The sequence below is a fragment of the Rhagoletis pomonella genome, unplaced genomic scaffold (genome assembly GCF_013731165.1).
Source record: "Rhagoletis pomonella isolate Grant_MI unplaced genomic scaffold, Rhpom_1.0 Rhpom_scaffold_00002, whole genome shotgun sequence".
NCBI classification, from domain to species: domain Eukaryota; kingdom Metazoa; phylum Arthropoda; class Insecta; order Diptera; family Tephritidae; genus Rhagoletis; species Rhagoletis pomonella.
In genome coordinates, this window is record NW_023458556.1 from 57,293,613 (window position 1) to 57,320,680 (window position 27,068).

Below are 27,068 nucleotides of genomic sequence, written 5' to 3' on the forward strand. Positions count from 1 at the left end.
AGCTGCCGCGAGCTGTCCCATTAAATCCTTGGTCTTAACGGAATTTCGAATGCTGTACTTGTGGCTCGGTAATCTTGTTCTGTGCTCAGCTCACACCCTAAGATCAAAGGTGTGAATGGGTGAAATAAAATAGTAGTTAGTATTCTATTCAAATATTTTAAGTTTGCCTTGGCTTAAAAGCTACATAACCCAAAAAGCTGATTGCCTTATTTTATTATATCAATTTAAGATTATAAAATGGCATAAAAATGAAGCAAAATTGATGACAAAAGTTTCAGAATAACTTTTATTTTTATTTTTTTCTGGAAAAACTTTTAGCTACTCATAAATATGTAGCTACTCAAATACATTTTATCGTCCGCAGTAAGATAGCGTTGGTAATACATAAAAAAACACATTTGTCTTCAAGCAAGTGGAGAGCGAACAAAATGAAAGGTAATTTAGTGACCTCGTTGACACCGAATAAATTCGGCATATCCGTTTGCCAATGAGAAAAATGAGAAAAAAAAAAACATTTTACTTTTCGCTTTAATATTTTTTATAAGTTTTCTTTAGAACATATTTCTTCAAGCAGCAATGAGAATGCAAAAGGGGAACTTTTCGCCAAGTTGAAAAGCATAAACATATTTTTTAAATGCATACAAATTGTGGGCGGTGTCATAAAAGCAATACTTTCTTACCTTTGCCAACTCACATTACCACTCAGCAGCGCGCGCAACCATGACGAAGCGTTGCGTATTCTCGCGTACTCACTCTTATCTCTTCTGCTCTTCTCTAACCAAAACTTTTTCTATACTCTGCTTCGTAGCTTTTTTGTAGCTGATTCTGTTTGTTTTTTTTTTATCTGCTCCGCATTTTTGTCTTCCCCCTTTAGTCTTTCTTTCAGCTTCTCCCACATTCTTCAAATAGCATTTTCTTATCGTTTCAGTTGATCGCTAAGTCCAGAGTTGCAGAAGTTGCTCCTACTGTTCTAATGCATTGTGTGCGAGCAAGCGGGTGTTTTGGCGAAAAAGATAAATTACTTTTGTGTTTGTGTTTTCTTGCGTATTTTTGTCATTGTTATTATCGCACATTGTCTGTGGGGGTCGTTCGGTCTGCCGGTTGTGCTTTACGCGATATGTACCTATAACCTTGCGTAGTATTAATATATAATAATATAGAGTATGAATTGTTGTTGTTCGTTACGTGTGCAATCGCTAAAGCGGAAGCTTCCATTGTTGTGAATGTTTAACATCCGTTTAACATCAATTTCATGCTGATACAGTTACAAATAAAGACGCCTATGTGTGCGTGCGAGTACTATGTGGTAGTTGCTCCGTAACTCTTTAGTAGACAGCAGTCAGCAGCCTATCTGCGTTTTCATACAAGTATATAGTACATTTCATGGCACAAAAAGGCACATAAACCATTGCGTACGAGTATTTGCACACTAAGCCAAATGCATGTGTGTGCATGCCTACTGTTATCACTATATACATATTCTTTAAAATATAACCTTTTGGCTTTGGCTTGAGCCCTCTTAAGCCTCCTACGTTATTCCTATGCGACGTCTTCCACCATCGAGGTATCTTTACATATTTGTTGCTGGTAGATATCTACTTCCCAGCTATGTATGTAAGTGTGTGTGTGCATGTCTGAATGTGAATTTACTGCCATTTTACTTACACATTTTCTATCACATAAATCTACACCGTTATTACCATCTCATACTTTGTGGCGCTCTGAGAGGACGACATCGCTGATGCGTACATCCTTTTCAACTGCGTGATAATCATTTTAAATTAAATCATAATTTTAAACACATTTCCGCTGACGTGAAAACACTTACTTAACAGGAAATAAAAGTGAAAATATGTCTCCCTGCTATGGCGTACATCTATATTTAGCTATACATTTACATACATACATTTATAAGTATATATAGTACAGTATAGAGGTATACGTATGTATGTATGTTTTTTTTTTATGTTGCCACTAGCACCGTAGTTGGAAAAACCGCATATTATTCACGCCTTTTTGAATGTTAGAGAAATGAGAGGAAATTTGCGGTATATTAAAAAGTGCCGGTGGGAAAATTATAAGCTCTAATTTGCGCTGGTGATTATGTAATAAACTTAGCAAAAAATACACTAAAAAAAAAAATAAAAAACAAATTTCGTAGAGGAAGTTTTTGGTTGCATATGTTTTGAAATTTAGGGCTTCAAACAAAATTCGTTTGGCAAATTACTAGCAAGATGCTAAACTACAAAATAAAAACAACTACCTACTCACACACAAAATTACAAATTTAGCCGCTAGAACTAAATGGCTGAAATTTGAAATTTGGCATACATTTTTGGTAATTGAAAACCAGAACTTAATTTTTTAGGAATGAAGTAATTGGGCATATTTTTCTGGTAATTTAAATTTAAGCATAATGTTTTGGTAATACTAGAATTAGACAAATTTTTGGGTATTAAGAAGCCGGGAATATGTATGTATGGACATATATTTTTTTGAGCATTTAAAAACTAGGTAGGCATATTTACATTTTTGATCCTTTTAAAACTGGACATACATTTTTGGCTATTTAAAAACTGGACCTAAATATTTTAGTTGTTTCAAAATTAGACATATATTTTGGATCACTTTAAAATAAGACTTTATGGGTAAATCTATAACTGGGCATACATTTTCGGCCATTCAAAACCTGGACATACATTTTTTTTGTAATTAAAGAATTGCACGTAAATTTTTGGACACTTAAAAATTGGGCGTGCATTTTGATCATGTAACGCCTGGACTTAAAAGTTTGGTAATTTAAAAACTAGACATCCATTTTTGTTCATTTTAAAACTAGACATAATTTTTGTTGATGCAAAACCTGGTCTTAGAAGTTTGGTTGTTTAAAAACTAGACAGACATTTTTACAAATTTTAAAAGTAGACATAATTTTTGGTTATGCAAAATATGGACATAAAATTTTAAAAACTAAACCTATATATTTGGCCATTCAAAAACTGAGCATACATATTTGGTTATGAAAAATGTGGACATAACTTTTTGGTATTTTCAAAACCGAACATATTTTTTCTGGTAGATGGACAACTAGACACAAACGACAACAAATGTATGTTCACCGATTACATTATCAGAAATGGATGTCCAAACAATTATGCCCTCTTTATATATTACCAAATTATTATTTTTCATGCAGAAATGCATCTATGTGCTCGAGAACCATTTCCGGAACAAACATTTTTTTTTTGAAAAATATATCGCATACTTTTTTTTGACGCTCTACCGTCGCTCGCTATATTCGAATTTTCAAGATGCAAAAAAAGCTATGTTCAATTTTTACTTTAAGTACACAAATATTTTTCCCTCGGAAGCCATACAATTTTTTACGTAAACAATTTTTTTTTTTTCGAAACACAAGCGCAAGTACTATTTTTGTGATAATTAAACGGTTTTCTGCCACAAAACAACCATCATATATTTGTGGAAGTGGACTAAAAGCTTACAAAATTAAACGCCAGTATTGTTTTATTTGCACTCAAATGTTAAGGAATCAAAAATAATAGTCTTTGCACCGCAAGCACAAAATTTTGACCACAAAATTTTTCTGTCTTCGAAAAAACATGCGAGAATTTCTTTCCGAGAATATCTCCCCTATGTTTTTATAAGGAAAATTTTTTCTGAATGCTTCCTAAAGCGTCATACCTTATTTAGCATTGGTACTCTTTGGAAATCTATTCAAAAAAAAAAAAACTTAAAGGTATAGTAGAGAAAGGATGATGATGGGCTGGTCGACAAAGAACAAAGCTCTTTAATATTTTTTTGTCGCCGTGCAAAGACACTCTGTAGTTCTTAACACTTGTGCGTAAATAAAATGTAATTCAGTCGTGATTGACTGTCACTTTATTCGGCGAAAATGGTAAGCTAAATGCACGCTTTTATAAATATATTTTGATTATTACTAAGCTGCAAAAATACTCTTGCACAGTCATTTTAATAAACTGCTATCAAAATGTTCCATATTCTACTTTATTTACCACAAAAAAAAAAAAAAACTTAAAAAATACGCTTACAAAATTTCCAACCTCTTTAAGGAATGCCTCAACAAATCTAAACATTTTGGATGCGTTTTCATCACACAGCGTGAATTTTATTGGCCATTTTATTTTAGCCAAATCGTTTGTGTTCGTCAGGTTACTAGTTTCAAGAAATGCATATCATCCTTGTAACGGGATATATGTAACAATTCATCTCACTAGTGCCCCATTGAATTCATATGCCCTCCCCATTCCACTCTTGCTTCAGACCCTGTGAGAAACTTTTCGCTTTTTAGCTACCAGCGCCATCTGATGTTTAGAAAATATTGTAGCTTCAGTTTTAAAAATAAATAAACACTTACATTGTTCTATCCCTATAGACTTGCCTTGCAGTCCTAGTGACAATGCAGAATTGAGCTCTTGAGAATAAAAAGCTGTAGTAAATGCTGTATATCGCATCTATTTGCTACATTTATTTCTGACATACCTTTTATTTGTAAGTTACCACGGATTTCTAAGACCTCTTCCCCTTATCTAATAAAAAGTTGTGTCGATCACGCTTTCAACTATTTAAGTACTTGAGACTTCATGGCTAGTGCTTAAGATAGTAAATTTGTCGAATCTATTTCATAAAACCAATAACTATTCTTGCAGGTTTTCAATGAGTAAAATTGCTCTGATAAATTTTCCGAAATGCCTATTATTTCTTTATCAAAAAAGATCAAATTACTGTTCTGGCCTAATACCAATATATGGATGTAGGTTGATACCAAAAATGCGAAGATAAGTTGAGTGATTTCATTTCTGAAATAGTAGATTAATATCATAAAATTTTTTTTAACAGTACCGATTAGAAATATAAGCCCAAACAAAAATACAAATATCATGGTATGTAGCACTCGAGTGAAATGTAACATTTTTATAAAACTCTAATTTTGGAAAAGCGAAAAAAAAACTAAAATCAAAATTACAACGTACAAAAAGTAAAAAAAACAAAAAACCGCCAACAATGTTATGAATCAACGTAGTGAGAACAGATTCAAATTCTAGAGAAAGTGACTCAGAAATTGCAGGCGAAACCGCGTGCGAAAAATCCATTACTTAGATAATAAACGAGTACAGTATTAGTCTACATAAATAAAACGGAGTTGTTTACATATGTACATTACGAAATAGCTACAAAACGAAGTCAAGTGCATTTTTTCGTATAATAATTAAACTGCCTACTAAGTAGGCTAAAAGTCTAATAACAACGATCAATAAAAAAAAAAAATGTTTGAAAAACTCCTACAAATCCAGAAAAAAGTAATGCGACTCAAAATATAAAAAGTAATCATTAAAAAACCAAATCATCCGAGAAACTTTCAGTAGAATTTTAATAGTTTCGCTATTAAAAACGCAGCGTCAAAATAATAAAAGTAGTGTACAAAATTTAAACGACAACTAAAAAAAAAAACACCATGGTGCACTTAAAAAGCAAACTACAACAAATAAGTAACAATAACAAAATTCAAAGCATACAAATGTAAACTGATCTTATCCAATAAAAACTTAATAAATCACTAAAACTTCGAATAAACACCGCCAGCTTTTGTATCATATAAAGAATATGGATTCCTTGGAGCGCCTATTGCGCGCAGCTCCTCTGCCGCGCACGCTGACAAGCGTGAATGGTGCTGTCGCTAAGGGTCAACAACGCGCCTTGGTGCACGCCTCTTTGGCAGCAGCCACAGTCGGTCGTAAGGGACGTCATTTAACTGGCACTTTTTGCCTTACCGGCGACACCATGGAGGGTATAATACAGTGTTTGGTCTTCTTAAAAGCATTTTCGGTGAGTAAAAAAAAATATTATTATAAAAATGGAGAAAAGAACAAGTACAGTAAAAAATAAAACAAGTATTTGAACAAGTTTAGCCTTAAACCTTTATGTTGGCGAAAAAGTACCGAAATTACAGTTTTCTTTTATTTTCACTCGAGTTCTCAAATGGAATGCTCATATTAGAGTTAATGGAAGTTGGCATCAGATACAACATATCTGTGAAGTTTCAACAGTGTGCCACCAGATTAAAAAAAGATGGCAGCATGCAGAATATATGTCGCAGCTATTTTGTAATTTTTTACATATATTCGTCCTTATCGTATAACTTAAAAAAAAAAGAATTTTAATTTTGCAAGGATATTCAAGGACAAAATTTTAAAATGACATTTTCAATACCTAAAAAAAGTAAATCTTTCAGAATTATACTGAATTTTACTTTAAATTTGTTACCCATATCTTTATTCTAACTTGCACTGAATGTTTTAAAACATTTTTTGAATAATACTATGTCTCCATTTTGAGATTTAATGAAGATTTAGCCCTCTGACGAGATTTGGCGTTAAATCTTTTGAGATTTACCATATAAAATTAAATCTCGAAAGGCGGTAGATTTAAGTTAAATCTTCGTCAAATCTTCAATAATATTGATCAATAAGTACAATTTGTTGGATGTGGCAACCACAAATTCACATGCCATAAGTCAAATGACATTTGTGTTTTCAATATACAGTTGAGGACATTGAAATCTAGCCTATCATAAAAACATGAATTTTCGTATTTTTAGGAATTTTTATATTTTTGTTAGTTTGGGAGGAAAATTAGTAATACATATGTACATAACTTTGGTTGTAATAAATTAAGAAAATATTTTTTTAAAAACTAAAAATTTAGAAGAAATGTTTTATAGTAATATCATGCAGAGTTTTCTCCGCTTTCTATAAGTCATTTGCGCGCTCCGACAAAAAATTTATAAATTTCGGTAATGGTTCTGCTTGGATAACATTGCACCGAACATCCTCTAGAACTCAATTCGTCTTCATGATATGCCAAAGGCCCACGATTGGATTTTCGGTTCCCTCCTATGAATAAGAGAGTTCTACAAAAATTTTTCCTTCCGGAAATGTTTTTTACCGTTTCGATAATTTTTCTTAAATTCGGGAAAATGATTGGGAATATGGTACCATTCTTTACATTTTCCAAACTATATATTATACATACATATTTACCACGGATAAGAAGCCAATAATATTAAGAATTCACATAATGAAATTCCGTTTGGCACCTTCCTTTTATCTGTCTGTATATCAATGTCCGCAACTGTATTTATAAAATCATACATAAGTAAACGTCAAATATTTAAAAATGTGAACGTCAAACATATCTGGTTGTGGTAATGGAGACGGTTGTGATTTAGCAACTGGATTTATTAAATCTTAATGGATAAATCTCTCAATGGAGACATAGTATAAAGCATATCTTTGAAATTTCAAAGAGCTTTTGAAAAAAACTCTGACGTCAGACACAAAAGCAGAGCACGTACTTTTAATTTGGGTCATAGTTTCGCTAGTACATATACTAATTTTTCACAATTAACTGAGACAAGCAGCTTGGCTCGTAAAAGTTTTAAAATAGGACAAACCGCAAATCCGGGATCGCTCAAGAGGTTTGATTGTTCCTTTAAGGAAGCATGGATTGAGGCTTCTTCTATACTTCTGGGGACTCAATTACTCTGGAAATCAGGTAATGTTTCCACCTTCCCCACCCTCGCAGGGGATGAATTGAATGTGGTAACCTTTGCTGCTTGAACAGTGGCAACTGAAAATGCCATAAGATATGAAATTTTAACCCTTGACAGCTTCCAATAAGTCCTTGGTCGGCCTTGTTCTCCCTATTCAATATTCGGTTTTGTACTGAAGTGAGTATTAAGTTCAATTTTAGATAGTAAGCTTTTATGGGAGTGGGAGTAAAACATTGAAAGAAAGACCTTTGAAGGCTTTATGGCGATCCGGCAATGTATTTACAAATTAAAATAGAAGTGGAGCAGACTTTCAATCAACCGCGTCGGAAATCTTCATAGAACGATCGCTATATGCTATATGGGAGATTTTCTACAACACCTTTTTGTTTTTAGTTTTTTTTTTTTAGTAAGACCGTGAAAACCACTTAAAATGGGTGTAGTTATGCAACACAGTGAAGTGGAGTATCCTCCTGGAGGCAGATATGTAGACGTTTCAATAGAACATGACGATTCACCACCATGGTCTTTGCTGTAGGAACGTTCCGATACCCTCAAAGTATCGATACCTACTCAAATGAGTTTACAAATCGCTATTTCGATACTACATATATGAGTGAACCGAATGTATCAATACCTACTTATATCGATAATTTTTCATCCTTTTAATGCAACAAAGCGAAAGTAATTTTCTGGCGTTATTTGTGACATACCTTTTGCGACACCTGAGTGGAAGGTCGACCTATCTCGGCAACCAGTTTGAATTTGATTAAAAAACGCCATACTCCGAAAACTTTTCAAGAACACCCTATTTCAGAATTCGGTTCAAAAACGGCCTCTCAGCTGCCGATTCAATATATTTTCAGTTGAGGTATCGATGTGTTTATTTTTTTATTAGTAATACTAGAAGTAATACTATTACTTAGAGAAAAAACTCCACCTTTGAAAGATTCCCACAAAACTTTACGGCTACAAACCGTTGCTTGCACTTTGCTGTGGTATCACTAACTTTGTAAAAATATATCCACACTTTAGATTTTGGCGGTACCATCGCTTTAAGCAATTATTTTTCATAAAAATGAATCAATTCAGGCAGGTTCTGCAATTCACTTTCGAGTGAATTTCAATCAAACTCGCTTTGTATTCAAATTGGCAGGGATGGGCGGAAAAATATAGCCGACAAGATTCAAATCGATTCGATAGAAGTACTTTTCTTTCGATCCCAAGTAGGTATCGAAAACATGATTCGAGTAAAAAAAATAGTTGGTATCGAAACAAAAGTATCGAGTACATACTCGTATTTACTTCTATCGGAACATGCCTACTTTGTTGAAGAGATACCGAAATTTTGTCTTCCCCTAGGCCCAGTGATATTTTGACTACAACTACAACAGGATCTGGAGTCTATATCGAGTATAACGGAGAAAATTTGCACTTCTTTCTTTCTCAAGCCGAGGTACTTGAAATCCTAACGGCTCGGGGAAAAGAAGGCTGAGAGATAGGAGTTGTTTGTGAAAGCCAAGCTGCACTCAAGGCTTGCCCAGTCCTCTAGCTACCGCTTACACATTAGTTCGACAGTGAAAATCTTGACAAAACTATGTTGGAAAAAGAACTGTTTTAAGCGTCAGGTCACACTGAAAGCACTCAGACCAGGTACTTATTTGTAAAGAATCCTTTCAAATTCCTTTTGCTCTCTTATCTACTTGCTTCTTTTAAAAGCAAGATTAAAAATTTATTTTTTTTAATTTTTTTTTTCATTTTTGTACACACATTTTTTGAATCCTTCAAGCGTGACGGCCTTTGTTGTTAAGCGCTTTATTTGTTTATTGGTTATTGGCTGCTTGTAGCGAGAAAAACAAATTTTTGATGTTTGTAAAACCAAATCATGCATACTTTTAGGGTCATCCTGCGTGTATTGCTACAAAAACGATATCTGTTTATGAGTGATGATGCTTGTAAATGCATGATGCCGTATAAGCGTGTTTATACTTAAGTACTTTGTTTGGTAGATAAAAAGGGTGAAATTATTTTGAAATATATCAACGCCTAACTGTTTACATGTCGATAAATTTCCCTTTAGCGACTAATCAAAAGTACTTAAACATTTAACTTATGTCTATACGCCTAACTGATATATATTTTTCTTGTTTTGTTTTTCTTTACAGGTGAGTTGTGATGTTACGTTTTACTGGTTTACTACTCGTCTTACTAAATGAATACAAATATATTTGTGAGCGCGCCAGGAAAAACACGAAAGCTTTTGAGCAGCAGCTGTCATGGTTATATAGTTTGAGCCAATTTTTGGTGCCGTGAGTGTGTGGGGAATTTAAATTTATGTAACTCAAGTTTTGAAATTTTAATTTTTTGTTCGCATTTTTTGTTTATTTTCATTATTTTCATTTGCTACACAAATATGAACCGTGACATTACAAGTTTTAGTTTTTATACAAACTCTTACTGAACAAAAAAATAAAAAGAATTTATAAAAATGCATACGCAGCTTTTAGTCATACAATAATTTTGGTAAGCCTTGTTGGTTAACTTTTTGCACAAAAATCACGGAACCGTGGAAAAAAGCACTAATCTACCGAATGCATCTGGCGCTGAAGTGTCAAGACCCACCGTGCGGCCGTCTATTCCATCTGAAGTCATCGACTTCGCCGGCATGCGTTTTCTCATCACCGACACTCCAAATAAGTTTACCATTAAGCCATTCATTGAGAACCTGCTGCGCCACAATGTGAAGTTATTGGTTGGCTTATGTGACGTTAGCTATGATACAGGTCCGTTTGTGGCAGCCAATATTGAGGTATTGAGTTTGCAATTTCCGGAGAGAACTTTACCAGATGAACAGCTCAAGCGGCATTGGTTTCGTATTTTACTGCGTCAGCAAAGCGAATATCCCGACAGTTGTGTGGCAGTACATGGCAATAGCGGATTGGGCCGTGCTGCGCTGCTTGTGGCAATTGCACTTATCGAGCTGGGCATGGGCTATGACATTGCTGTGGCCGTTATACGTAGCAAAAGACGTGGCGCCATAAATGATGCACAATTTGAATATCTAAAAAATTATAAGCCGGAAACGAGGAACGGACTGACGCAGATGAGGCAGCGAAAAGCTAGCAACCACTGTGTGGTGCAGTAGTTAGGAAGATGACAAAGACAGGCCAATGAATGCTTATAATTTGAACTTGAAAAGTAAAGAAGAAATTTGAAGTTCGAAATATTTCATAAAAATGAGTGAAGAGAATTTTAAATCATACATTAGTGATTATCATGGTGATTATGTTATTTTGGAGTTAAATTTTTTTAAATCTTGTTGAATTGTTTTTTCCCTTAAAAAAAAAAAAATAAAAAATCTGCTCTTACTGCCCTGTTTCGCATATTTGTTATTGTTGCACTTACATTTACACCACTTAACGACTTTCGCTTTCATACGCGCAATTTCGTTGCGCACATACTTTTTCTGTTTCTCAGCATTATTTGCTTCGCGCTAAACACTTTCCCCGTACTGCTTTAACGAAATAAACTTTTAAAATATTCCACAACAACGTGTAAACATATTGTTCGAGATTTTAAAAGCAGCATATTTAATGGCTTTACAGTTCCACTCAGACTGAGTTCTTTTCACGAAGCTGTTGCCCTACTCCAGTTTCGACGCAAGCAACAAAAAAAAAAAAAAAAAAAAAAAAATACCTGCATGAAAAAGAAATCTAAAAGGTAGCATGTCTACTTTTAAGCGCCAGCGGGCCTCCAAATTAAAAGTTTGCAACTGAGTAAAAATCAAGTGAAAGTGTGTTTAGCGGGGAGCGAAAATATTTGTGCTAAATATTTGTTGCTTTTATATTCTTGCCTAAATTGTTATTTTGCGTCTGGTTTTTTTTTTTCTTTTGTAAATTAAAATGTTTTAGCTTAAAAAGTTACAGTCGTATTTTACATACATAAATAACCGGCAGAAAACAAACAATTGCGACAGCTTGCATTAGAGTGTGCAAAAAGTTATATTCAACTTTCGGTGGGACTAGAAAGTGTTTACAAAGTTGATATTCTTTTATTTATTTTTGTGTGATTTTGTTTTTTTTTGTAGCAGCTGTGGTTTGCTGCTGCCGCATGTACATAATGCCTATGTGTGTTATTTTTTAAGTATTTAATTTTTTTTTTTAAGATTATAAGGGTGAGCTGAGGGGCGCGTGGTTTATATTGATGGTTCTGAAACGTTTTTAATCCAACACACACGTGCATATGTAAATTGCAGATTACTTTTAACTTTTCACTTGATTTTGCATATTTGATAAAACAGATTTGTGTGGCTTTTATCACAGATTAAGTTAGCGTTTGGCAGCGGATGTAACATACCCTTAACCTGGGTTCATTTTAGGAAAAAAAATGCTGAAGCACTTTGTATCCCTAACGGGGTTGGGGAAATTCAAAAGATCCAACTCCAAGGTATCTGGCAATTTAGTGATGAGGGGCACAATCATGATAGTCTATGGACTGAGTTACCATTCTTGAGCTCACTCAATAACTAAAGCTTATGTAGATATGTCAGCTCAGTGTAGTGGCACCTTTTAGCAAAATTATTAGTTCATTTCAATTCCAACTTCTATTCATTTCTATAGCTGGGATAAAACACCGTCTGAGATATGTATATCATCGGGTGTGTGTTCGTGCAGAGTGATCAATAGATCAGAAAATATGTAGATTTCTGCATTAAGCCTTTAGTCAAAGACAAAAGGTCTAAGCTGACGTTTGTATAAAGACAATAGAACATGTCGACGGCTGAGTGGAAGATCGACTAGTCTCGGTAGCCTGTTCAAAAACGCCCTGTCTCAGAAAAGTTTTCAATAACGCCCTATCTCTGCTGTTGATTCAAAAACGCCCTATCTTAACATATTTTCGCTATATTATCATTGAGATAGAGCATTTTTGAATCAAATTCTGAGATAAGGCGTCTTTAACTAATTTCAATCAAATTACGAACTAGCGCGTTCTTTAACCAATTTTGAAGTAGGGCGTTTTTGAAAAGTTGTCTAAGATAGGGCGTTTTCGAACTGGCTGCCGAGATAGGTCGATGGTCGATCTTCCACTGAACCGTCCATATGAAGTTTTCGTAAACTTTAATGTTTATAAATTGGTTCCCTCCACGTCAGTTTACTTTTTCCATAATTCTACGGTATTTTTCGGTGCCGCATAGTTTTTGCGGAAACTTTGCAGCTTATCGCTTGCTTAAAAGATGTGCAGTATGTCTGTCATAGTTTAGGTCGATTAGAATTGAGAGAACAGAAAAATAAATGGCCAAGTAATAGATATGTATGATTGATAAAATTGCATGAAGGCTCAGACAGGTCCTACAATGATATCAAGTACTATGTGGACCCCCCTTGCACAAAAAGACCTCCGTCGTCTCATGCCTATCATTTACAGGTATTTTTGCCACGAGAAATCACTAGTCAACAATCTCAAAAATTGCCTGCAGTCCCATTCCTAGCAAAATAACAAGAGGTTTTCCATCTGCACGCCTCGAAGCCTCCCTCGCGAAGTATTCGCCCAGCCTCTGGTGGACGCTTCAGCGGCAGACGCTTCTAAACGGTGGGAGCGCAATAACTGGAGGCGAACCAATAAGTACCTAATCTGAGCATCTCAGCTGCCTCGTTAGCTGGTACATCCTAGTGACCTTCCTAATAAGTATGGAAGTAGTTAGAAGGCTGCCCAATGTCCTGAGTGCAGTTTTGATATCACTTCAAGCGAGCAAACTACTAGCTCCCTAATCCCTGTCCATTGCGGTGAGAATTGTAAATACCTCGGCTTAGAATAGTCAGGCATGTTCCACAAGAGAGACGTGAAGATTGTCCTCGTTGTTTTTGATATAGGCCACAGATCCCGACCCTTCGCCAGTTTTTTAGCCAACAGCTAAGACTCAACATTTCGGCATCACTGCAGCCAAGGCCAGGTTGAGTCCTATGTAGCTTTAGTAATTTTTTTTCTTTGTATTTTGGTCTAATCCGATCTCCTACATGGGTAGTTTGAGTCAAAGCTGATCCGTGATGGCATGCTTGAATCAGCTAGTCTATCAATAGTTGTCGTCGAACTCAGCTAAAATCTGACCAAAGGAAGACGGGCGTGTTACCTGAGTGGGCAGATGAAGAAGTGGCTGGTGTTGTGGGGAACCTTCACAAGCCGAATATACTTACACATAGAGCCCCAACTGCCAAAAAAACGTAAGCATTTTTTTTTATTCAGAAATCCTTAGAGATCATTTATGTATCTTTTGATAAGCCTGGGAGGAGGCTGTTCCTTCGGTAGTGGCCAAACAAAAACTGCTTGTTTAGCTCTTAAACTGTAAGCATTGAGGTCGCGCTGTGTAGGCAATGTTCGGCCAATATTAGAAGGCATGCCGGAGCCGTGCTGAGTTCGGCATTCTAGAAAACCTGAAGCTTCGTCTCCTGCGTCCAACTAGTCCATGAGGACTAAAGAGGCGCAGCATAACTCCGAATCGGCCGATAAATTGCCTTGTATTCTGATAAGAGCGCTTCATGGATTCAGTTAATGTTAATTATTAAAGGTATTCACATGAATTTCATTACTTTCGCGGTTCGTTAGTTGGCAGTTCGGTTAAAGCTTAGAAAGACGGTAGCGTTGATCCGGATTAACTCGGACTTAATTCGGATCAACCGTAGTTAATTCCCGAGTTGATCCGGATCAACATTGCGGTCTGTTTATGCTTTTAGTTGGAGTTTAGGTGCATTCATTAGACTTACGAAAATAAAATTTAAGCAAAACTATATGAAGAGCCCCATTGAATTACTCAAGCATTTTCCAGTTTCTTAAGCAATAGTCAGCAAACATTAGAAATTTAGAAATAAATCCCTTAACACTTAACAGCATTCTTATATCTATGTACATACCTATGTACATCCATTAGTGCATATTACCTAGAATTCGTGTTAAATGAAGCTTGAAGGATTTTCCGCTTTCCTTTTTCTACAGTAAACGGGAAAAGGCAGAACTGAGACTTCTTTTATGTTTTCATTTACGTTTCATTAAACATATCAAAAATAATGACAATACTTGTCGTTCAGCATTTGTGTTCATTCAGGGGATAGTAAATATTAATGTAGTTGGTGTGTATGTATATTAGGGTGCCTTTTTTCGGCGGTGCTCCAGTTCTGAACTCGGAAAATAGCCTACAATTTTGTCATTTACATGTTCTCTGTTGTTATTTACGAGATAGGTGCAAAAAAAGGGAATTTGATGAAAATATTGGATTTAGTGACCCGTACTACCCCGCTGGTGGGAGTGGCCACTTTTGTAGAGCATTCAATTCTGAAGAAACCCCCATCTTTGACCTTGATTATACCGTAAAGTGTGTCTGAAACTGCGATCAAAAATTAGTCTGAAATGTTTTTTTAATTTCCATTGACTGGTAATTTTCCACACTTACAGTCAGCGTCAAAAATTTGAATACCCTGATTACGTTTTGACGATTTTGTTTATTTATATAAGTATTTTCAATTCCGCAATTTCCTTATTTTTTTTATAAAAATATAGTTCATTCAGCAGCAAAAACCAGCAGATTTTTTTTTATTTCATATAGAACTATACAAAATTGAAGAAATACTAAACAATTTTTGTGAAAATTTTCTACTTTTCAATTCGATTTCTTAGAAAAATTTTTACTATGCAGTGTTGTACTACATATCTGAAATTGGAATAGCGCACAAACAAAACAAAAACTAAAGCTGTAACTACTAAGGATTAAAAGCTGCGCTATTCAAGTGACGAGGAGTGTATTAATATGAATTTTTTTCTTGCGGGAACTTTTTTTCCATCATTCCTCGTCCTCTTCTTATGGTATGTTTGTATGTATGTTTAATTTTTGAAAAAAGAGTTATGCCTAATGTATATATGTATGTATAAGTAGTACATATGAATAAACAGTAACTTCCTGTGATTTTATTTTGTATATTTGCTTAGGCTGTTGCTAGGCTTTAGCTACTTGCCCTTAAACTTAAGATGGGCCGGAAACGCCTCTTAACTAATGTTAATCTATACATTTATACATACATATATATGTACATACGAATGTAAGTATATAACGAAAATAGAAAAAAATCCTTACATCACGCACACGACAATGTCAAATAAATTAGCTGCCTGTCTGTCATAAGATAACCATACACATAAGTAATTACATAAATACGTAAAAATGCTAGGAATGTTAATAGCGGGATCTTGGCCTTTTTTAGGTCCCGAATATCCCGCGATTCTTGGCAAATTATCCCGAAATTTTCGTGATTTGTAGTTTGCACTGGTGGCAATAATAGAAACTCCTATTCTAGACCAGTTTTGGCTATATTTCTTTTTTTTTTATTTAATAATTAATACATTTTATAAATGACTAGCCCATTATACATACATATAACACCGTGCGATAGTAAATTTTACACACAAAGATCAATATATTCGCGAAACCATGGGCCGAATAAAGTAAAATTTGCGTTTTTACTTTTTCACTCTGATGTCAAAAATTAAAAGTGATTTAAAAATTCAGTGAAATGAGCTTAGAGAAAAAGGATGGGTACCAAAAATAATGAGGAAATTCTGTAGAATCTAATTTTAAAATTTAACCTTGAAAATTTGCAATATTTGTTAAGGACTTATATAAACGCGATAACATTCTCAAATTTCTTCCTTCTAACTTTCTCAGCTTAAAAAATTACCTATTCGTCCTTGTGAATCCAACAAATTTTAATTTTTTTAGATACTAAAGAAATTTCCACTTTCATTTGGTACGTTGTACATTGCATTGAATTTTAAAAATAATTTTTGGAATTAATCATATCTTTAAAATTACAAAGTCCTTCAAAATAAATCCTGACGTCAGAAAGAAAAAAATAAAAACGCCACTTTGAATAAAAAGGTAGGTTTCAAACCCATTTATTTTTTATTTAGCAGAAATAGAGGCAATTTTTTAGATTTAAGTCGTTGAAAGTAATGAGTATCTAAATCTCGGAACTAATCCCGGGATCCGGGGATTGTGATAACGCAAAAGCGAAAAAATTAGCATCCCTAGTATATACGCAAGACTATCCTGTCACGCTCATACCTGCTGATATTTTTTCATATTTTTTTTAATAGGAACCCTCATCTCTAAGCGTATTTGAACTGTCCTCTCCTTCTCTTACATTGTCTGCAGAATGATTTCTTCCTAGCCAGTTTGATTTGCCCTTCTTTCTGTTTACTAAAATCACAGCTTTGTTAATATTTTATACAACAAAAATGGCAACAGTAGGCATATGAAGAAAAAAAAGGCAAACTAAACAGTCAAAGTAAAACTGTAACTTACTTGTATATGTGTATGTATAAATGTAGCTTTGGAAATAGCAACACTGACAAAGACTTGAGTTCGCAACTGTAAGATTGCAAGCAATTGCGAAAGCGTGTAACAATAAAATAGACAACAGACTTTTGTAAAGCAAAACAAAATACAAACAACACACGCACGCATGGACGCACTCAAACATATTTACAGACACGCATACATATATGCAGGAAGCCAGTTCAAGGATAAGTCGCTGCAGGCTACCAAGGTGACAGCGTTGATCAGCATTTATTGCGAGCTGTTGGTGGTAAGTGGAACAGCAACGGCAAGATGGTTGAACATTTGTGCTAGAAACGGAAGCTACCAAAAATAGGAAACGTTTATGTTTACGGGTGTACGTATATGCATGCGGAGATGTAAATACATACACTGAAAAAAATCGTTATACTCAAAACCAAAAATTGATGTGATAAGAGGGGCCATTGCGGCGCTTCTTGATCTGCCTCCGCTACATTTTGTAATCAAGAAAGAGGCTCTAATGTTTACAGCAAGGCTTATCACAATGAGGAAGACAAGGAGCTAATACACTCTGCTGTTCTAAGGACCATAAAACAAGAGGAAGGGCATGCCTAAGGTTTGTGGTCCTGCGCTTTCCGAGATTTAACTTCACATAATTTCCAGGTATTTTTCACCCAATAGAATCAATTGTCTCGAAAGGACAACCCATTTGGTTTACTGACAGGTCCAAGACTGACCACGGCGTTGGAGACGGGGGCTGCGGCGTATAATCCATACAACCTTTTAAGCCGAGGTGACACGGTATGTAGAAAGCAGGGGCCGAGAACAAGTTCCAGTTTTGCTTTAGTCCTGCATGAGAACAAAGTGTCAAGAACGTTCCCACAAAATAACCAAACGGGGACCAAAGTGTTGAGAGCAGTTTGAACGGGAACAAAATGAGACCAAAAAGTTCGGGAAAGTTCTCAAGAAGAACAGAGCGAAAATGAAACTTTCGGGAATGTTTCCAATGAGAACAAAATGAGAACGAAAGTATTAAGAACGTTTTCAAGGAGGGTCAAATATGAACAAAAGTCTGGGGAACGTTCTGCTAGAGAGCAAAACGAAAACAAGTGTTTAAGAGCTTAAAAATTAGAGAGAGTCTGCGTATTGGGATGAAAAATCCTTTCAATGAGAACCACGCTTATTAATTCTAAGCCAGAGGAAATCTGGACCATTTCAGCGTCTAGATCGTTTTTCATTTGGGTAAACTAACTATTTATGGAACAAGTTTTTGAATTTTCTGTGCAAGCAAAGTTCGAGTTTTAAGTCTTTCGTTGACTTAATTTGCAGAAATATTCAAACATTTTAAACTAATGACCGCTATGTGAAAAATACTGCTCTCTCTTACATTATTCGCGAATAGTTCCGATAAGATTTGTCCCTTTCTCGTTCCTTGTCAGAAAGCTCCTGAGATTTTTCTTCCCAAATTGCTATCCGGGAGAAAGTTTCTTAGGCTTTTGTTCCCGTTTAGTTCTTTTCCAAAATGTTCCGTAGACTTTTGGTCCCATTTTCACATTTTGTTCGCTTTGGAAATATTACACAGGATTTTGTTCTTATGTAATTTCTATCGAGAACATTCTCGACAGTTTTTTCCTCGTTTTGGTTTTGCTTTTGAAGCGTTCTTGGGAACAAAACTACGAGAACGACATTTTGTTCTCGGTCCCTGGTAGAAAATGGGGCAACTAAGTATATATTTATGTACATCAGCAGACCGGCGTTCCTTGTTTTAGGGCACACGAGAATTACCTTAAAGCCTTCAGATTTTAATACTTATCACATCCAGAACCTTATTTAGGTACCGGGACAGTAGAATAATTTACAGTGAAGTGACAGGCATTCTTTCCACAAAAGGGCGATGCAAAAAGCATTGTTATCCGTTGTGATGTCTACTTTAATAAAAGCTTCATGGCGTATCATTTTATTATTCACGGATGTTAAACGAATCATAAAAAAGGAGATTTAAAATTTTGACATAAAAGTTAAGACTCAGTAGCGACAAATTACTGGTAACAGCCTCCCTCTCTTACCTTTTTCCCAAGTAGTGCGAGGCACTTCATCAATTACGGAGCAAATCAATCATCGCCGCTAATCCGTGAAGTATGCGCTTACGACTATATCGAGTCGCTATATTTGTGCGTATATGTTAGGTGGTTGGAGCAAAAGGAAGTAACGAAAGCATCGCGAAGTAGGCAATGTAAATTGCACAGCTCAGCAAACACCGCAATTTGTCATTATTCCACAGGATGTTGAACTCACCGACCTACTCCATGGCAATGTCAAGCGGAAGGGCGACAGCGCGGTACAGCAGGCAGCCATCATGTAGAGGAAAGCTTACGCGAAGCCACATCAGCAATTCAATTGAGACCGCATCTTTATAAAACAACGGCATAGACATTTTTAGACGCCCCTTGGTAGAAGACTCGACGCGACTCCATCAAATATATTAATGCGATGCTGCGAAAATTGTGCGAGAAAATGTGCGCATTCTTCTAAAGAATGGGAATTTGCATATGTAGTCACACTTCCGCTGCAGAAGCGGTTATTAGCAGTTTTTCGGAGCGCAGGAAGCTGGCGATTTGCCGCCATTGCTCATTTTGACGACAGGCAGTGGATATTTATGCAAATTTCGCTTGGCTGCTTTCACGCCTTATCACCTTCGCCCCCGTCCACTTGTCTTGTACTAGCTAGTACGATTGAAAGCGCTATAATGCAGCCTTGCATAACTACAAGCAACACTAACAAACCTACATTTGGTTTTGCTCATTTGCTGCCGCATAGTTGTGATTTAGTTGCGAAAAGGCGCGCGGAAAAATGAGCTGGCGCATTAAAAACCTACTACGTGCGCTATGAAAGGCGTTGTGCATGAATATCGCTATGGGCACCAGCTAACGAACAAATCCTTTCACATTGGTTTTTTTTTCTTTTAATTTGTTTGCAAGTTTGCATTTATACATTTGCGCTAGTGTAATAAATTTGTTTGCGCGCGTGTATGTTTGCGCAAAATTTTGTTTTTTTTCCTGGTTGCTTATTGAAAATCACTGCCAGTGCCCTCTACTCTCTGCGGAGACTGTTTCGACTGCTGACTGCTATGGTTTTTTTTCCTCGTTTGCTCGGTTGTTTGCTTTCGCGCTTACTTTGACATGCAAAACATAGGGGAAAAAACAATAAAAAAAAACAGAAAAGTAAATCAGCAAAAAAGCACATCATTATCACATTTTGTGCGAGTATGTTTAAATGTGTAGAGTAGGGCGGCAGCGAGCGGTGAGCAGCGGATGAATTTGCCACAGGAAAAATGTGAATTCAAACATTAAGCAAACACTGACGACTACAGCCACAACAACAACAACAACAACAAAAACAACAAATTAAATGCAGAGAATGGAGGCGGCCAAGGAGATGCTGCAGCGGCGCACAGTGTAGTCGGATTTCAGGCGCGTCGCCGAAGGTTATACGCAAGTTGCTAGCACCGTACCTAAATATATATGTATGTATGTACATTAGGCTGGGTCGCCAAAATAAATTTGCAAGCTTGCTTTGAGAGTATTTTAGGGCCATAAAATTTCTGCCCTTAGTGTGCCCATAAAAAGTCTCAAAGTTCTCAAATCAGTTATCAAATTAGTAGAGGTAATTGCAAATTTTTTTTCTATCGTATGGCGCCAACCCGGTCTAATGCCCATGCTAGTAAGTTCTTTCAATGCGCAAGAAGTGGTGGCGATGGCGCAGTTAGTGTAAGAAGCTGGCAGCCACAGTTTCAGCGTCGCTATGTCGCGTGCTTAACGAGTCGTGAAAGGAGGCTTTTGGCGCTTTGGGGTGCACACAAACACACACACACACACTCGTTTACCCACTTCAGCTGTGCATGCCCGATGCCTATTTGCGTTTGTATTTGCGGAAAACATGCCATTGCTGTCGCCCGCTGGCAAATGCTGGTGACAGCAACATAACAAATTCAAATAAAATGTAGAAATTATACCACACACACACACACACTCGTTATATATCAGGAGAGTTTGTTGTTTAGAGCCGGCGGGCCCAGCTGTGCTCATGTAGCTGTGCGCGTTTTTCAGGCTGGTTTAAAAATAAAATAAAAACTTGCACGAGTTGTTGGAGTAATTATTAAATTTAATTCCATTTGAGATGCAAAGTTTCAATTGTAAATTTTTACAAGAAACTTAAGGGATTTGTAATTTCAATTTCGTAATTTATTAAGTATTCTGCCTAGTAGTGAAGCTGAAGTACATGTATGTAAATAAATACTCATGAAAGATTGTTAATTTTGGTGTGAACTATCCGTCCAGTCTTTTTCCTACCTTTACGCTTTGGATACAAAAATTTTAAATTTTAAAAATTTGTCAAAATTGAAAAATTTTCTCAACAGTAGGCCGCCTTACTTACACTTTGGTTGAAATTCTGCTCTTCGGGCATACATACATATATTGATTAGAACAGATCGCGCTTTGAAGTTGACGCCTGCGCCCGACTAGCTCTTTCCTGCCGGCTGTGAATTGCCTAGCCGATGTTCTGTCGACTTTAGCGCCCATACTTCTCCTCCGCATACTGATTGATATTCTCACCCTTCTATAGCCCAATGGATGGACGTGAGCTTCGTTCCTGTACATTGTTCTTAGTGATCGCTCTATATCTCAAGTGTACTCTGGACTTCTGTTTCCAGTTTTCCATATGCATCTGTGCAAGGACAATTCCGGATTTTGAAACCATTTGATTGCAGCCAAATTTATCCTGCAGGTGCTTTATAACTTATAGCCGTTAGACCTGGGCATTCACAAAGGAAATGCTGGACACTTTCTTCGCCTTCAGCTGTGGTAAGTTCCATTAACCCGGTGACCTGCAATAGTTGTTAAAATTTTGATTACTTCTGTCCTTGATCTATGCCTTCGTCCTCTTATAGTCAGGTCAGAGCTCTTTAGCTATTTTGCAAGTCTGTATATCCGCCACTATTTTCCTTCGCCAGTCCAAGAAAATGCTATTTAATTTATTTTTAAATTCTTTCGAGAGGACAGTCATGGATTCCTCAGTACAGGCTCTTCCCATCGCCAGAACCCAAACAAGAGAGAGCTTATTAACGTGGATAGTGAGCATAATTCTGATTTGAAAATTAAATCGATGCATGATTCCTAAAATGAAAGCACGGCTGTGATTACCTAATTGCCAGAAATGGTGCTTTGCTGCAAACTGTAAACACTTCACTTTGCACATTTGACTCATCATTGGTAGCTGGTTAGCCTACCTAAGGATAAAGAGTGTATTTAAGAACATTGGTTGGATGCTGGAATATCAATGAAGACAGAGCTTACAAAAGCAAAACCCATAAGAAAAATATATCAAAAATAGTAAAGTAAAAGAAGGAAAAAATAGTAAAACAAAAAACAAGTAGGAAAATCTAAAACACACAGCGGGAGGTGGAGAAAAACTTTGAAAACTAAAAACTTTCATTGAAAGCGAAAGCCTAAGCCACACAAGAAATAAAACTTAAAAATAAAGGGAGACAAAAAATTGTTGTAAAAAGTTGGAAACTACAGTTTTCCTGGCATTATTTAGTTCAGCCAAAAATCAGAAATTGGCGACCAAATGCTCTCTAAGCCAAAGTGAAGGCCATTAAAGCACTTCTGATGATCACTTTCCTAATTCTTATTTAAGTTGTAACAGAGAATAAAAAAAATTAAAAAAATATACCACGCTTTTATAAATGTACTAAAAATTTGAAAATAATATTTCTCAGTCCCATAGAATTTTCTTTTGATAACTTGCATACAAAGCATGCAATACAAAGCATTGGATTTCATTGAAAATAGTGAAACTACATAACATAGACCTAAAATTTCTACAGAGGGAGTACAAATTTGAGATCGATTTTAAGCGGTCGTTATACGCACATACATACATATATTACTCTTCATATCAATTCAGGTCTACAGGGTGACAGCATTACAATTCCGACTTTACTGTTTTAGGACCACCCTAAGGTACATACATGCATACAGCAGGAATTAATTCCATTTAAATAAATGGCGTCGTCCATTTCCGCTGCAACGTGTGTCGTGCATATTTTTTGGCGCAATACTTAACTTCTTCTGGCGGCGCGACATCTACCTCTAGAGTTTTTCCAATTGTATGTCTTTGATATGATGCCTACGTCGAGGTTGATATCTAGACTAGGTTTGCCATAAAGACCTTTGCTATATTTATAGTATAAATTATGGTCTGAACACACAACATTGCAAGTTAATAAAAGCGTTGTAAAATAAAAAAATGCGACACAAAAACAAAAATGAACAAATAATAAAATTCTTTTGCTGAAGTCACACGAAAAATGCTGGCTACCGTTGGCATTGCTTTTGCTCTGTTCTTCGCTAAAACTTGCCTTAGGCATCTTAAACTCTCTCTCTCTCTAACTCACATGCGCCAAAGTATTTTATCATTACCGAAGTATTTTACGAGATGACAAAGAACTTCGTTAGGTTTTATTATTGTGCTATTGAAGATTTCATTGTTATTGTTATTACTTATGACTTGTCTTATGACTGTTTGCTTTTCGGTTATGCTGCAGGTAGTTTAACAGATGTTATTGCTATTTTTGGAGCATGTGCTTAGAATAAGGATGACTATACGTACATATATACACCACTAAGGTAACCAATGAGCGTAGCAAGTTTCGAGGTATTGGGGACGTTAGTAGCTAACCTTTTTCTCTAAAAAATCTTATCTAAACAAAGTAAAAGAAAAAGTGTGGCAAGGTGAAAAATGAAATAAAGTTAGCTTGTGAAAAGTATTCGCCAACCACCAGCATAGAATTCCAAATGCCGAGCACGTTTTTTTGATTATAAATGACGCAAATATATGAGCCACTTTTCAGCGAATTGCTAAGCGTAGAGTTGTTGGCTGATGTGCAGCATGAATTTGGTGTTCATATTGCTGTTAGTTGACAATACCAGAATATATATACGTGTGCATATGCACGAACATATAAAAAATTCAAGAAAACAATAAAAATAAAAAATAGAGAAAAATCGCTGTGTAGCAGCTGCAATAGTCAGAACAATCATAACCACTCCTCACGGCGTTCCTTTGTAACTCCCTCGAGTGTGCAGGTCCACGTGTGATAGAATTCGCCTTTCTTTTTATATTTGCTGAACCTCCCCTTTTTAATTTAAATCCATACTGTACAAGTTGCTTCATAGTAAAGGTACAATAACTATTTCATGGAGAATGTCAAAGCAAAGGTTACTTACAGAATACCAGACCGCCAGGCAATAAAGAACACAGGTTTAGAGTAGGGAGTTTGAATAACAATTTTTTCTTCGATTGTTTACATAGCTATATTTCATTGTAGTTTTATGTGGTTAAATATAGTTTTTTGCATTTTTTTAAATTGCAAATTAGAACTTGTCCATGTCTTCTTTAAAATTGCTGAAGCCTGTGTATCCCCCCGGTTTCATTAGATAAAAGACTTTAACTAATGAAACTAGTTTATAAAAACTACGCAGGCAAAGAAATAAATAAATTATTCCCAAAAAAGGTAGCAACGACCCTTATTTATAAGTCTACGTTTTCCGAATAAATATACCGTACCCAAACTACGTATATTAGAAAATATCCTAAATTGCACACTTAGAGTGCTTTGAAAAGAGCTGTGGCCTGCTTGAAAACTCAAATTCATATAAATAAATTTAATGATTATTTGAACACGAATATCAAACTCAATAAATTTAAGTAAGCTTTATTCTGAAAATATTTTTGAAAAGTGCTGCCACCTGTTTAACAATTTTAAATCAATTAAATTGAAAAAAATATGTATTATAATGCAAATGTTTGTATAATCTATATACATAAGTGCAGAATATTGAGGCTTCAGTAGAAACGTTTTTAAAGAGAGTTGCCACCAGTATAGAAATTACAAATTAATAAAATTAAAAAAATTATTTAAATCTTTTAATATGGATAACAAATGCGAGTGTTTTAAGCAAACGTTATTTAAAAAATTTGTGTGTAAAAGGTTGCCACTTTTTTAATATTTAAATTAACTTAAGTTAATTGGTAAGTTTAGCGAAACACTAAAATCTATTTATCAGGCGAATTTAAAACAAATCATTTGGAAAATATTTTAAAAGGGAGCTGCCAACTTTGCAAAATTAAGTAAATTTTTTTTCAGTTTAAATTAAATCAAATGTATATATCTATTAAAAAGAGTTGCCACCTATACAAATAAATTTAAAATATATATATAATACTTATTCGTTGTACAAAGACTAGGTGATTTAGTTAAAACTTGGCACACATTTTGTACTAAAATATAATTAGTTCCCAGAAATTTCCGGGATACTGGAATATGGCTTCCAAGCAGAGCTCTACGCTATAGAGAAAGCCGCTAGCCTTTTACTGAATAGCATTACTACAGAAGGCAAAGCAACCTCCAAAGCAATAAGTGGGAACTAAATTAGTGAAATAGGGGTTTGTATGGGAATGTCGTGCCTCCTTGGCATCACTGAGCTATATATACATCCTCCTCTGCTGGGTTAGATCACGGTAGAAACATAGATGAATACGCCATAGCCATTACTAATGCCTATGAAACAAACGGGAAGACTTTGGGTCCTCAAGTTTATTATAGCCGCGATTTAGTAGGAACTATTCAGAAAACATTCTGAAACTCGATAGATTTGCAGTAAGAATCAATAATGACGTCATTAAGGGACTATTTGTTAGTGCGCCAGTACTCCAACAATGGCTAATTACAATAATAACTCTCTTGAGCGTTACAGTCGAATCATCTGAAGCATTTGTCAGCATGCTTCTTCCACGATCTCGCAGATAAAAGCTCTAAGGCCCCAAAAGTGCTTTTCAAAATTTAGTTAGTTCCTTAAAATTAAATTTACTTCTTTTAAATTTTTGTATAGGCTTCTAGACGAAACTAAGTCATAGCACTTCTCTTGCAATTTTTGAAGAGTGATAAGAGATCATTTCAAGAGAAGGGAAAAAACACTGTGCCTATTGAGCAACGCAGCTTTCTGCACACTTAAAAGTGCAACGCTTTCAAAAAATATAGGAACCAGAAAAAATGCAACGTCTGCTTTGAGCAAAGCAAGTGAAGTAAGTGCCAGTGCTTTGCGCCAAATTTTGTAGAAAATAGCAATCAGCTTTTGAAATCTGTGCTGAACGAAATGCTGATTGAAGATATGGCAAGGGATGAGTGAGCATATTTGCTAGCGTAAGCGCTACGTATAAGTATGTGCATATATGTACATTAGGGTGGCCCAAAAATGCGTGTGCGAAAGAAAACCCCGATAAATGCAATGGGGCGACCAATAAAAAATCGTTAGTATTAGAAAATGGTTAAATAAACAATTGGGGATTATTACTGAAAGTATCCTGAAGAGGACCAGAGTTTTCGGATCGAAAAATATTGATTTTCAAGAATTCGATACCATTTTTACGAAAAATTTCATTTTTCCCATATAAAAGTACATGGACAACTTTGAGCGCTTTGAGCGACCTCTAAATATTTTCTGATTGCAAAATAAAAAAAATAGTGGTATACCTTTCCGACTTTACTGATTTTGGACCACCCTAATGTACACACATATGCATGTATGTATAGTACATAAGTATATGAGTATTTATATAAATATACGAATCCCGTGCAGATTCGCACATAGCCACGACTACAAACATATTTATTAGTGAATATGGAGCGGAAGTGATTGAGTGCTTCTTAGATAACGCAAATTGTTATTTCCCTGTCAATCTCCTCGACAAGCGCAGTAAATTGAGCTGCATTGGAAAAATATGCAATTAAATTCTGTGGCTGCAGCTGAATGCGACAGCTGGAACAAAAGGCGTAAAAGGAAGGAAAAAATGAAATGTTGCAGAAAATGCAGCATCTTAAACTTTACCAAAGTGATGAGTTTATGATGCTGTTATATGCAGAATAAAGCAGGAAATTAAAAAGTGCGCCATTAAAAGGTGCAGTGTATATATAACTTTTTTTTTTTAATGGAAGAAAGGCTAAATAGAGCTTCATGTGAACAAGGCGTACTCGCAGTTCAATGAAAAGAAGTATGGAAGAAAAGAGAAATTAATTAC

At 35.6% G+C, this 27,068-nt stretch overlaps 3 protein-coding genes across 5 annotated transcripts in view; all 3 read left to right on the forward strand.

The window, feature by feature from the left end:
- LOC118733860 overlaps positions 1 to 4,958 on the forward strand; it is a 38,374-nt gene extending 33,416 nt beyond the window's left edge. For 2 of the 3 annotated variants that reach the window (XR_004992299.1, XR_004992298.1), the window contains exon 3: positions 4,879 to 4,958. The gene's annotated coding sequence lies outside the window, so the exon portion shown is untranslated. The remainder of the gene's footprint in view (positions 1 to 4,878) is intronic. The other variant, XM_036463470.1, reaches the window with a different exon arrangement.
- Positions 4,959 to 5,546: 588 nt separating this feature from the next.
- The window catches only part of LOC118753906 (neurobeachin-like), a 156,487-nt gene continuing 134,965 nt past the window's right edge, over positions 5,547 to 27,068 (forward strand). Inside the window, exon 1 of the mRNA XM_036488786.1 lies at positions 5,547 to 5,865. Within this exon, the coding sequence (XP_036344679.1) occupies positions 5,644 to 5,865 (222 nt within the window). The 5' untranslated portion in view covers positions 5,547 to 5,643. The remainder of the gene's footprint in view (positions 5,866 to 27,068) is intronic.
- LOC118733862 (protein tyrosine phosphatase type IVA 2-like) lies at positions 10,113 to 10,830 on the forward strand. The gene has a single exon (XM_036463472.1). The coding sequence runs from the start codon at positions 10,254 to 10,256 to the stop codon at positions 10,731 to 10,733; it is 480 nt and encodes a 159-aa protein (XP_036319365.1). The 5' UTR covers positions 10,113 to 10,253; the 3' UTR covers positions 10,734 to 10,830.

Excerpts from the sequence above, each read along its gene's own strand:
- LOC118733862 (XM_036463472.1), top strand. The coding sequence starts at position 10,254 with ATGCGTTTTCTCATCACCGACACTCCAAATAAGTTTACCATTAAGCCA.